At 36.4% G+C, this 12,595-nt stretch overlaps 1 protein-coding gene across 1 annotated transcript; it reads right to left on the bottom strand.

Annotated features, from left to right (window-relative positions):
- Positions 1–238: 238 nt before the first annotated feature.
- On the bottom strand, positions 239–8,600 carry LOC110923256 (aspartate aminotransferase, chloroplastic). Its single transcript, XM_022167406.2, has 12 exons — positions 8,455–8,600; positions 7,102–7,167; positions 6,902–6,964; positions 6,610–6,804; positions 6,480–6,518; positions 6,296–6,385; positions 6,105–6,213; positions 5,448–5,557; positions 5,222–5,365; positions 3,456–3,622; positions 1,649–1,913; positions 239–670 (listed from the first exon to the last, which is right to left on the bottom strand). Exons 2-12 carry the CDS (start codon positions 7,165–7,167, stop codon positions 539–541), a joined length of 1,380 nt encoding a protein of 459 aa, XP_022023098.1. The 5' UTR covers positions 8,455–8,600; the 3' UTR covers positions 239–538.
- Positions 8,601–12,595: the final 3,995 nt, after the last annotated feature.

The following is a 12,595-nucleotide window of genomic DNA, read 5'->3' as shown; positions in this document are numbered from 1 at the left end:
GCAGACTCGAACCGAGCCAAGCTCAAGTTCAACCTTCATAAAAACATGACGAGCCGAGCTCGAGGCTAGTCGGGTTCGGCCAGACTCATTTACACCCCTACCCTAAACCAGTGATCTGGGTGTTACAAATAACATGTCAATTTTCACATTGTTTTCTTTCATAAATTAACAAATTATATACTTTTTATTTGACCCAAACTCACAACCGTTTGTTACTTAACTGAACCAACTTCCCATGTAACAAAATAACTAAAACATTCATAACCACTCTAAAAACTTAAGCATCGGTAGGTAATTCGGATGCCGGTCACCCGTAAACATCAGTTAAAATCAAATCAACAGAAACAATTTCTTAAAACACAAGCCTTCCCCAACCCAACGGGAAGAACCAGAACTTGTATATAACTTCAACTGAAAGGGTTTTCTCACAAAAAGTTCACTTTATTTCAACACTTCTGCAAACTTATATCAAGACTGAATAAACAAGGGTACCCTGTCTAATTATTGATGGCGTTTTTTGAATTTGCAGCGACTGTTATTAACTGACGTTGTGATATGAATCGATGATAGCATCCGCAAGATACTCGCATTTTGCAGCAGATAAACCAGCCAGTGATATTCTTCCGTCTTTCGTCATGTAAACGTGCCATTTATCGGTCATGTTATCGCTCTGCCATACAAGGAAAACCAAATAAGATTAGTGGTTCCCAAAAAACAAGATGTCTAATTTCTAACCTAGAACTTGAAAATTGCAACAATGAATTATTGATATTAATTAAGATCCAAAAGAGTGTTTACAAATCTATTATTTTGGTTTGTCGTCTAAAGTAAAAGGCTAATATGGTCATTTCACAGTGAGTTAACATATTTTTAAAATTAAGTCGGTAAAAAGATTTGGGTTTAGTTAAAAGGGAAACGGTTCAAACGGGCTGAAAGTTGACCCGAGTCTCTTGTTAGATTACGATAATATTATTGTTTACACAAAACATAATTTAACATATTAACTATTAAGTAAAATGTCATATTTGTTCTCAAGGTTTAGCCAGTTTTGTGACTTTTGTCCAAAGGTTTGTTTCTAGATCCAAAAAGTGAGAAATCTTGCCATTTTCATCCGGCTCGTTAACTCCATCCATTTTTATCTGTCAAGTCAGGGAACAGAACTGGCGATGCAGGATGAACCGAAAGCCGGGTTACGGTGCCAAACTGCGTGCTAACCTAGAACCCACAAAGGGTGTTGGTCGATTAATTCCGTCTTTTTCATTAACTTAAAGGGAAATTAGGTATTTTTTACTTTATGTAAAAAGACCGAATACCCCTGAAAAAGACTGAATTGCCCTTTAAGTTAACAAAAAAGACGAAAATACCCCTGACTTAACGGAGAAAAGTGGATGGAGTTAACAAGCCGGATGAAAATGGCAAGATTTCAAACCTTTTGGATCCAGATACAGAAAAATAAACATTTGGACGAAAGTCACAAACTTTGCCAAACCTCAGGGACGAAAATGACATTTTACTCCATTAGCTATTTATAAAAGAGTTTCCCAGCTGAACCAAAAAAGTGTTTGCAGGTCAACCCAACCCACACAAAACACAACCGTTTTCCAAACCCACCCATATTTCAACGGTTAAGAGGCAAAACAAAATTTACCTGGGCCTTATTAAGACCGGTAAAAGAAAACATGCCAATCTGCTTAAGTATGAAAGACCAATCTTTCCCGCTCTTATCTTTTGCAGATAGATTATTGTACAGCTTTTGTCTCACACTTTTGATCCTTCCCGCCATCATTTCCATTTCCTCTTTCCACTCGTTAAAAAAGTCTGGATTTCCTACAACGTTTGCGACAATGCGAGCCCCGTGAACAGGCGGGTTGGAGTACATTGGCCTTGCGATTCTTTTCAACTGGCTCTTTACCCTGTACGCAAGATCAAACTAAGCGTTATTCATTTGGACAAAAATTATATATGTATATATTATGTATACCGGGTTAGGGTTGGGTTCATTTCAGAACTCTAAATAATTATAGAACTTTCGGAACTCCTAATAAACAAGCATTTTTATATATATTTTTATATTTAGGGTACTTTCATCATTTATTATATGTATTTTTATGATTACTTATATGTTAAGAGTAGTTTACATATGTGTAATTATCAAATTATATATATGTGTAATAACTAATTACATATATGTAAAAAAACTAGTTTATATATGTGTAATCATAAAATTTATATACACTACAAATACAATGAGGAGATAGTGCCAGGCAGCGCCTGGCACTTCCCCATCGGTCCAACCAAATTATGATATTCCCCCGTTTAATTTATAGTTTTGCTATTGGCTTTGTTTTTTTTTTCTCCCAGCCAGATTACGATTTTGCCCTCAGCTCACATTTACAGTTTTGTCATTTTTTTGTTTTTTTCCTCCTGTCAAATTACGATTTTGCCCCCAGTGTAAAATTATAGTCATGCCATGGTTTTAATATTTTTTTGACAAAACTATGGTAGTGTTTTGTTTTAATTGGTTGACTCAGTGTAATTTTTATTCGTGCCAGGCGGCTGCCTGGCACACGCTCATTTGTCCTGAAAAATTACAATTTTGTTCCCAATTTATATTTTATAGTCTTTCCATCGTTTTAGTTTTTTTTAGCAAAAGTATGGACGTGGTTTGTTTTAACTGGTTGACTCGATGTAATTTTTTTTGAGATCGTGTTATGAGTAGTATGTACAAGTAACTGAAACATAGACGTACATCTTATGAGAGAGAACTATTCGGCTTAGTGCCCCGCAACGCGGGCGGAGCAAAAACTAGTTGCATATAAAAAATGATAAAACTACTCTTTAACATGTATGTAATTATAAAAATACATATAATATAAGTAAAAAATCCTAAATATAAAAATACATAAATATTAAGATTGTTTATTAGAAGTTCTGCAATTGTTAGAGTTCTGAAATGATACATATATATATATACATACATATATATATATAGTGGAGAGTTCACTTTGAACCTTCCCCTATATATATATATATATACATAGGATCCGGTTCAATGAAGAACCACTTTGAGTTGTTAGAACTGTAAGAACTCCTATTTCCCGTGCGAGTTTTGCCACCATTTTTTGCACAAACATAGATGAAAATGTTATAAACACATCTGTTAAAAAATTGTTGAGCCGGTATTTATTCTTTGATTACACTATGTAAATTTGTTTTACAAAACGATGACGTCACCCGTAAAATTTAATTACGGTGATGTAAATTTTGACAGGTGACATTTTTTTTATTATTCTTTTCTGAAACAGTTGATTTTTTTAACTTTTGGAACTTTTTTTTTTTGAAAAAACGTTTTGTAAGGCTAGTTCTCACAGTTCTCACAACTCAAGGTGGTTCTCATATTACCCGTCCCTACATATATTATATTAATCTGTTATTATATATGGTCAGTTGAATACCTGACAGCTGCATCAGCTGATGAGCATAGGACATTAATTGCACCAACCCTCTCGGCATAAAGACCGAGATTTTTACTGTATGACTGTGCAACCAGAAGCTCCATTCCACGTGCAGCAAACAACCTCACAGAAGATGCATCTTCATCCAGGCTTCCACTAGCAAATCCCTATATAAATAATAACCACTAGATCATACACACACACACACACACACAAACATACACATATATATTTTGTTAGAGTTAATTACTATTTTCGTCCCTGAGGTTTGTCAAAAATAACAGTTTCAGTCCATTAGTTTAAAAATTGCGAATTCAGTCCATTAGTTTCATTTTCGTAACCATTTCAGTCCACTAACTTAACTCCATCCATTTATTTTGTTAACTTTGAGTTAACTAACTAATTCAAGGACGGTTTGCGTCAGTTTTAGAAACACAGGGACTTAAGTGTAAACTCTAAAATATTAAAACAAAAAAAATAGTAAATTCCAAAAAATCAAAAAGATTCCAAAAAATCAAACAAATTCCAAAAAATTCTAAAAAATAATAAAACTTCTAAAAAATCATAAAAATTCTAAAAAAATCTTAAAAATCCAAAAAATCCGTTTCGGCGCAAACTGTTTCGAACCCGAACTGTTTCGAGCTGAACCGTCCGTACCGTTTCGACCCGAACCGTTTCAAGCTGAACCGTTTCGACGCGAACCGTTTCGACCCGTACCGTTTCGAGCCGAACCGTTTCGACCCGTACCGTTTCGAAGCCGAACCGTTTCAAGCCGCACCGTTTCGAACCGAACCGTTTCGAGCTGAACCGTTTCGAACCGAACCGTGCCGTATCGAACCGAACTGTTTCGAGCTGAACCGTATCGAACCGTACCGTTTCGACTCGAACCGTTTCGAAGCCGTACCGTTTCGAAGCCGAACCGTTTTGGTTCGATACGACACGGTTCGGTTCGAAACGGTTCAGCTCGAAACGGTTCGGTTTGAAACGGCACGGTTCGGTTCGAAACGGTACAGCTTGAAACGGTTCGGTTCGATACGGCACGGTTCGGTTCGAAACGGTTCAGCTCGAAACGGTTCGGTTCGAAACGGCACGGTTCGGTTCGAAACGGTACGGCTTGAAACGGTTCGGCTTCGAAACGGTACGGGTCGAAACGGTTCGGTTCGAAACGGTACGGGTCGAAACGGTTCGGCTCGAAACGGTACGGGTCGAAACGGTTCGGCTCGAAACGGTACGGGTCGAAACGGTTCGCGTCGAAACGGTTCAGCTCGAAACGGTTCGGGTCGAAACGGTACGGACGGTTCAGCTTGAAACGGTTCGGGTTCGAAACAGTTTGCGCCGAAACGGATTTTTTGGATTTTTTAGATTTTTTTAGAATTTTTATGATTTTTTAGAATTTTTATTATTTTTTAGAATTTTTTGGAATTTGTTTGGTTTTTTGGAATCTTTTTGATTTTTTGGAATTTACTATTTTTTTTGTTTTAATATTTTAGAGTTTACACTTAAGTCCCTGTGTTTCTAAAACTGACGCAAACCGTCCCTGAATTAGTTAGTTAACTCAAAGTTAACAAAATAAATGGATGGAGTTAAGTTAGTGGACTGAAATGGTTACGAAAATGAAACTAATGGACTGAATTCGCAATTTTTAAACTAATGGACTGAAACTGTTATTTTTGACAAACCTCAGGGACGAAAATAGTAATTAACTCTATTTTGTTAACTTTGATGCAAATAATGAAAATAACGTAAATTAAAAAGTGAAAAAAAACCTGATAAGCAACATCAAAGAATGGAATATGGTTCTTTTCTTGAATGACATCAGCGATTTTTTCCCACTGTTCCGGAGTCGGATCAATACCTGTTGGGTTGTGCGCACATCCATGAAGAAGCACAAATGATCCGTCTGGAGCAGCCTGTATACATAATAATTGTTTTCAAAGTTTAATAACAAAAATGATAATAATTGACATATAGTTGTGGAGAAACAGAAGTTACTTTTATGTCGGCAATCATCCCATCAAAATCAAGGCCAACTGTTTTCGGATCGTAATACCGATACTCTGACCACGGAACTCTAGCATCGTTAAAAATGTTCTTGTGATTACCTACAGACATGATTTTTTAACACCAAATTATCAGTTTGAGTAAAATATCGTTTTCCGATTTTCGTCCCTGAGGTTTGGCTAGTTTTGCGACTTTCATCCAAGGGTTTGTTTTTCTACATCTGGATCCAAAAGGTTTGAAATCTTGCCATTTTCATCCGGCTCGTTAACTTCGTCCATTTTTCTCCGTTAAGTCAGGGGTATTTTCGTTTTTTTTTGTTAACTTAAACGGAAATTCGGGCTTTTTCACTTTATTTACAAGCATCTAGCATAATGTACATGACCGAATTGCTCTTTAAGTTAACAAAAAAGACGAAAATACCCCTGACTTAACGGGAAAAAATGGATGGAGTTAACGAGCCGGATGAAAATGGCAAGATTTCAAACCAAAAGATCCAGATGCGGAAAAACAAACCTTTGGATGAAAGTCGCAAAACGGGCCAAACCTCAAGGACGAAAATGACATTTTACTCTGTCTCTATCTCAGTTTTTTTAATCATCTACAAGATTAAAAAAAAAACATAACGCAAATTAAAGGTAGAATCTGTACCCCAAGTTGGAGATGAGATTAGAACTTTTGCTCCTGGAAAGTATCGTTCAATCAGTGCTGCAGCAACTCGAAGGGACCCGGTTCCTGAGAGACCTTGAATGGTGGCAACCTACATTGTAAGGAAAAAGAAATTAAAATCGGAAATATGAAACGTAAATTCTTTTACTAAAAAAAGAAACTTTAAATCATACTCTCTGTTGATGTAGAACTGGATTATCGGCTCCAAACAACAACTCAGCTGTGGCTTTGTTGAATGCGGCTAAACCTTCGATCGGAAGATACTGCATTTGACAAATCAGGTGAAATAAACTCAACAAAAATATCAATAATTTGAATAAATTATCCACCAACAATTATTTGAGAATTGAAAATTACCTCCTTGTTTTCTCCCCTTTCGAGCATAAGATTCTCAGCCTATAACATAACATTCCAGAACTATTATGTGGTTTTCATATACGAAAATAATACTCTGCACATTCGAAATTTCAAATAAATGAATTATTACCTTTTTGACAACTTTAAGCACATACGGCTGAAGTTCTTCTGTACGATACGCGCCAACACCAAGGTTGAGCTTCATGTCACTTGTGTCAGCTTTGAATGCTTCAGAAACTCCGAGAATAGGGTCGGGAGGAGCCATTGTTATATTATCAAATCGTGAAGTGTTGACAGCTACAGCCATGGTTATTCGACCACGAGACTGCAAATAATGTATACAACTTAATTAATATACAATTTCCGAAAATTAAATCATAAGCATATGTAACCATATGAAATTTAAATATTTAATAACATACCTTTGTTTTCATATAGAGGGGTTGTTTTTCCTTCCCGAACAAAACACTTGACTTCGTTTTGTCCTGATCAATCAACAAAGCGACCGTTTTTATAATTTACTCATTGCCGTTCAAAATCTTTAAACTGTTATTTGATCTTCTATTGTTTATTTTTTCAAGTATTTACACCGAGAAATATAAAATAAACTAACTAATAATACCTTGCACTTCTCTTGGAATGACAAAGCAGCTGAAGGACAGATTGATGAGAGGGGAATCGAAGCCATCTGAATCAAATAACAAGTAACAAGTTGTCAAGTTCATAACTTTATTAGTATCACTCAAACGGACATAACATAATTGAACCATAATCATCTGAACCTCTACCCATTATCTGTATATATTCTTGCAGTAACCGTTTATGTATTACGTTCAAAGCACTATGTAAAAGTGTATCATGCAGTACTCACATTCCTCAAGATAATCATATAAGTTGGACAAAAACTCTAAGGGGTTGTTTGGCAACTTATGAATTGGTAAGTGCTGAACCAGTAAGAGGTCTGGACCATTAAGTGTTGAACCAGTAAGAGGTCTGAACCATTAAGAGCCAGTATAATGCTTAACCGTTTAGAGGCAAATGTCTGACCAATTCAGATAAGAGGTCTTAACCATTCAGACTCAATAAAATGCTTAACCATTCAGAGGCAAATGTCTGAGTCATTCAGACATCTGCTCACGAAACAAACAATTTGAACCATTAGGTGTTGAACCTGTAAGAAGTCTGAACCATTAAGAGCTATATAAGAGCTAAACAAACAGCCCCTAAGACAAGTACTACAACTTTTGAACAAGAGAGTACAATTCTTTAAAACATATTGTTGATTTTTGAACCAACTACCCCACGATTTTTAAACAACCATAACCTTTTCATACATTAACATTTTTTTTAAAACATTACACTATATAAGCAACCATTTTATTCTCTTCAATTTGAGTATGGTATTGCTTTAGTTTTTTTTTTTTTATTTAAAAATTTAACAAGTTAGGTGATTACCGGTATCTAGTATACACACACAAAAAAAAACTAAAAAAAATGTTTATAACATACTCAGGCCCAAATTTTAATCCTAAATAAGGAAACATTGAAAATCTAAATTAGGGCACATTTCTAGTACTAACACATTACTTACAATCTTCTGAACTATTCAACAGCAGCATACCAAACAAACAAACAGAAATGAATCAATGATCAAATAATTATATCTACTTTACTTATCATCTAAATCAGATAAATCAAATGATGACGTCAGCGATCTCGTGAAATCCTACACTCGGAGTCAATTATTAGACCTGATCTTCAGAATTCCAACCACACAAATCATTTAGTTGATAATGACATCAAATCAAAAGAACATGAAGAACAGAATCAAGCATAAAACGATGATGATCATGAAATTAGAAGGAGCAAGAACTGTTAAAACCATTAGCGATTAGATAGGGTGAATATATATATATAAGCAGTGAGACGTTTAGATACAAAATATGAATGCATAAGAGAGAGAGAGGGGTGTTGCCTGTGAGTTTAGAGTGATTTTGGGGGTGGCGATGAAGAAGAAGAAGAAGAAGATTGAGTGAGCGTAGCGATGCAGTCGAGAGAGTGAAATTCTGATGCCAATTGGACTCTTTTATATCCGGATTTCGATCTTCGATTTACTAAGCAACTAATAATAATAATAATAGAGTAAACTTCCGTTTTGCTCCATGTGGTTTGGTCATTTTAACGGTTTTGTCTCAAACCTTTAAAAATAGCCATTTTACTCCCTGATGTTTTGATTTTGTCTCCAATTTGCTCCAAGGCTCTAACTTGGTTAAAACATTCAATTAAAAGTAAGGGTATTTCAATAACTTTATATATTAGTATTTAATTACCTATTACTTATTACTAATTACTAATTCCTAAAAGAGTTACTAATAAAAATAAGAGTAAATTACAAGTTTCGTTCTTTATGTTTGTACCAAATTGCAGGCGTTGTCCTTTAACTTAAAAATTGACAGGTTTTGTCCTTAACGTTTCAAAATCCTGCACGTTATGTCCTTTAGCCCTAATCCAGTTAGATTTTTTGGTTAACTATGGTCATGTGCCTTTCACATGAGGGTATCCTTGTCTTTTCACCTTTTCAATGGTTATTGTGTAAATAAGTTATATACAAGGACTATTTTGTAAAAATAAAATAATATTTAATTAAACACCTCACACACACTCTCTCTCTGTCTTCTCTCTCTCCTCTCTCTCTCTCTCTAAAAACACCTCTGTTGTCTTCTATCTCTCTAAAAACCTGTGCACGTGGATGGTGGATTGTGGTGGGTGTGATGGTGATGGTGGGTTTAGCGGTGGTGGGAGGTATACGGTGGTGGGTGCGACGGTGATGATTGGTTTAGCGGTGGTGGAGGTGTGCGGTGGTGGGTGGTGGATTGAGGTGGGTGTGAAAGTGTTGGTGGGTTTGGCGGTGGTGAGAGGTGTACGATGGTGGGTGAAGGGTGGTTCTGATGGTGGTGAGAGTGATTGGGGAAAATTGGAGGTGAAATTGGGGGAAAATGAGGGAGGATGAAACACTAATTTGTGTAGTTGACCGGTGAGTTATCTCCGGGAAGTGACGGAGAGAACTCCGGGAAGCGGCGGCGAAAGGCTAACTATTTAGCATCGTCATACACATTCTTGATCATGTACAGGATTTGACTTCAACTAAAGTTCACGTTGTTCAAGGGGCTGGATCTTCTTTGGGCTACCTGTTTAGTGATGGAAGCAAAATGACATGATCATCTGTTTAAATGGAAAGTCGACTTACCACTAAGATCAAATCTGCTCTCTAAAATAGGTGTGATATGCAAACCCTTTTTATGGAATTTACCAAGGCGATTTGTAGAGATAGAGAGAGAGAAGAGAGAGGGAGAGAGAGTTAGAGAGAGAAAAAGAATACATGAATGAAATTGCATTTTATATTTTTTTTACACAATTAGTCCCTTATTATAAGTTATTTATTCAATAGTACCTAGGGAAACAAAATGACAAAAGTGCCCTCATGTGCAAGGCACATGACCTACTTTAACAAAAAAATCTAACTAGGTTTGGTCTAAAGGACATAACGTGCAAGATTTTGAAACGTTAAGGACAAAACCAGTCAATTTTGAAGTTAAAGGACATCGACTGCAATTTGGTACAAACATAAAGGACAAAACTTGTAATTTACTCTAAAAATAAAAAGATAAAATCATTGCTATTTATCATCATCAGCTCTCACCTTTAACCATCACCTACAACCACCATTAGCACCACCATTCCCGCCACCATAATCCGCCACCACCACCATAAAATTTTTATTAAATAGAGTTTTGAACTTCTTCTAGACAAAACCCTAAAAGGAATCTTAACCACTAGAATTGCCGTCATCTTCCTCTCTCTTTCTCACTATCAAAAACTCAAACCCTAAATATATTGAAAAACTTCAGCCGCTATGCTCCTTCTCTCTCCATCTCTAAATCTCACACACAAACACACACAATTCCTCTGATCTCTTAATTCATTCAAATCCTCTCTATTGCGCCGACACAAAAGAACAACACTGTCACACCCCGATTTCCACGTGTATCACCGGTGGGCCCGGTGGGGGATTACCGTGACGTAGTTGGCAACAATATAGTCAACCACATAATTATATGAATGCACAGCGGAAGCATAAAGATAAATATAATTCAACCTTTTGAATGTAATATCAAGTGTATTACAGAAGTCGAATTGTATCCACAGGGGATCAAAATAATAATAAAGTATTGTTCAGTCAGATACAGCATCAAGCTTGCGAGACTTATCACGATGCTAGGAAGCTATTACCAGCCAATTTCGTGTAGTACCCGCACTTAATCTTTTTGGAAAAATACGTCAGTTTACACTGGTAAATACGTTCAACTGACACATTTGAAAATGTTTATTAAAATTGATTTGAATGCACGAGGCACAAACTCTTTTATAACTTGGGAAAATTATTAAAATCTTGTGAACGAATTACATGTCCTTTTATGCGTTCAGTAGCCCGGATCCTGTCCGGGTTAAAGATTAATAGACACACCACATTGCGTAAAACCGTAGTGTAAAAACCAACGGCTACGTCTTTTAATAATAATAATGTCGACATAATATACCGGGTGTACGCCTACACCGGGATGTCGAGGTCGTGGCCATTTCGTAAAATGATGCCAAGGATATCCGGGACAACGGTCATTAACCCCCAAAAGGCTTTTAAGTAACAAGACTGTTTAAATGAGCCGATCACATTATTCAATTAACCACCTAAGCGATGGAAGATATGATGCTCAATCAAGCGGTATTAATATACCGTATCCCAAGCCCGTATAAGGGAAAATAAGTTAAAGTATTTACCTTTGCAAGTATATTCCTTAATGGATTACGTCACAGATAGCTTTTACTGGGGCTCCTATTCTGGAACGAAGGTTTTAATTAACCTATTAGAATCCTAACGGGTCTTTATATTGGCCGTAGCCTAGACCGGTTGGTTCCGAAATATAAATACGGTTTAATCGCGCGAAAAGGCGAAAACCGAGAATGGAGTGTGATTCTGACCCAACAAGTTCAGAGACTTGTTTTATATGGGTTTAAGGTTCACACTCTGGATTTCGGGGTCAAAATAATATGGTTTGACCCATATCGGCTAATTTATGAAAACTAGTTTCATAAGCCGAATCGTGCGCGCAATAGGCGCAACGGTTAACCATGAGAGTCCTACGCTTATTTCCTAAGCCAATATGCCTTAAAGAGGTTGTGGTATCAGTAGGATACCTTCCGTGATGCCCGTAACGAGTTTAAGTTAATATTATGCCCCGTAGGGGTTTTTCGGTCATTTTAAAGACTTTTAAAGAGCTTTTCGAGTTCTACAGGAAATCTGAGTTTCCCGAACAGTCTATAAAGTTTAAAATACTTTATTTATTATTTAAAATCAGTAGCAACTGGAATTGGGTCAAAAGACCTTGTAGAACTCAAGTTTTGGCCAAAAAGGGCATATTCGGTATTTACCGAACCGTAGCCATAACCGCAGGTTATGAGCAAGGTAAAAATTATTAAAAATCTTTAAAATTCCAAAAATATTATTTTATAACAGTGGGTAAAAGTTTTGGTGACGAAACTTGGTTTAGATAGACGTTATGCTAATTGCGCCGTTTATTACAAAAGTTTACTTTAATTGCGCTATCTATCATAACTACCATTCTAGACCTCGGATTGACGTGAAACTTTAAGGACATGCTTATAATTTAGTAAGCAAGGTTATGGTCCGTTCACGTGTCCGAAATACTTGTTTTATTTTAAAAAGGGCGTTACGGTCAACTTTTAGGCGATTAACGGAAATGCGTAAAAGACTCGGACAAACAATGAACCGGTCACAGAGGGTTATACCATCATGTAACCTGGTCCTAAGAGAGTCCTAAGGCATATCTATACCTCACTAAAACGGGTCAAAAGTGAAGTCAAAGCAAAAGTCAAACTTTTGCGACATTCGGCTCCGAACCGGGTCAATATAGCAAATGGCCGAATCAAACGAGCGTAAACAAGTTTATAAACTCTATATCATGTTTTATGATCATCAAAACAGGTTTCATAGTATATACATTACAGATTTTGCAAGATTCGCAAACATAGCTTTCTGT

The sequence above is a fragment of the Helianthus annuus genome, chromosome 2 (assembly GCF_002127325.2).
Source record: "Helianthus annuus cultivar XRQ/B chromosome 2, HanXRQr2.0-SUNRISE, whole genome shotgun sequence".
NCBI lineage: Eukaryota > Viridiplantae > Streptophyta > Magnoliopsida > Asterales > Asteraceae > Helianthus > Helianthus annuus.
This window is presented reverse-complemented; position numbering and strand designations above follow the sequence as displayed.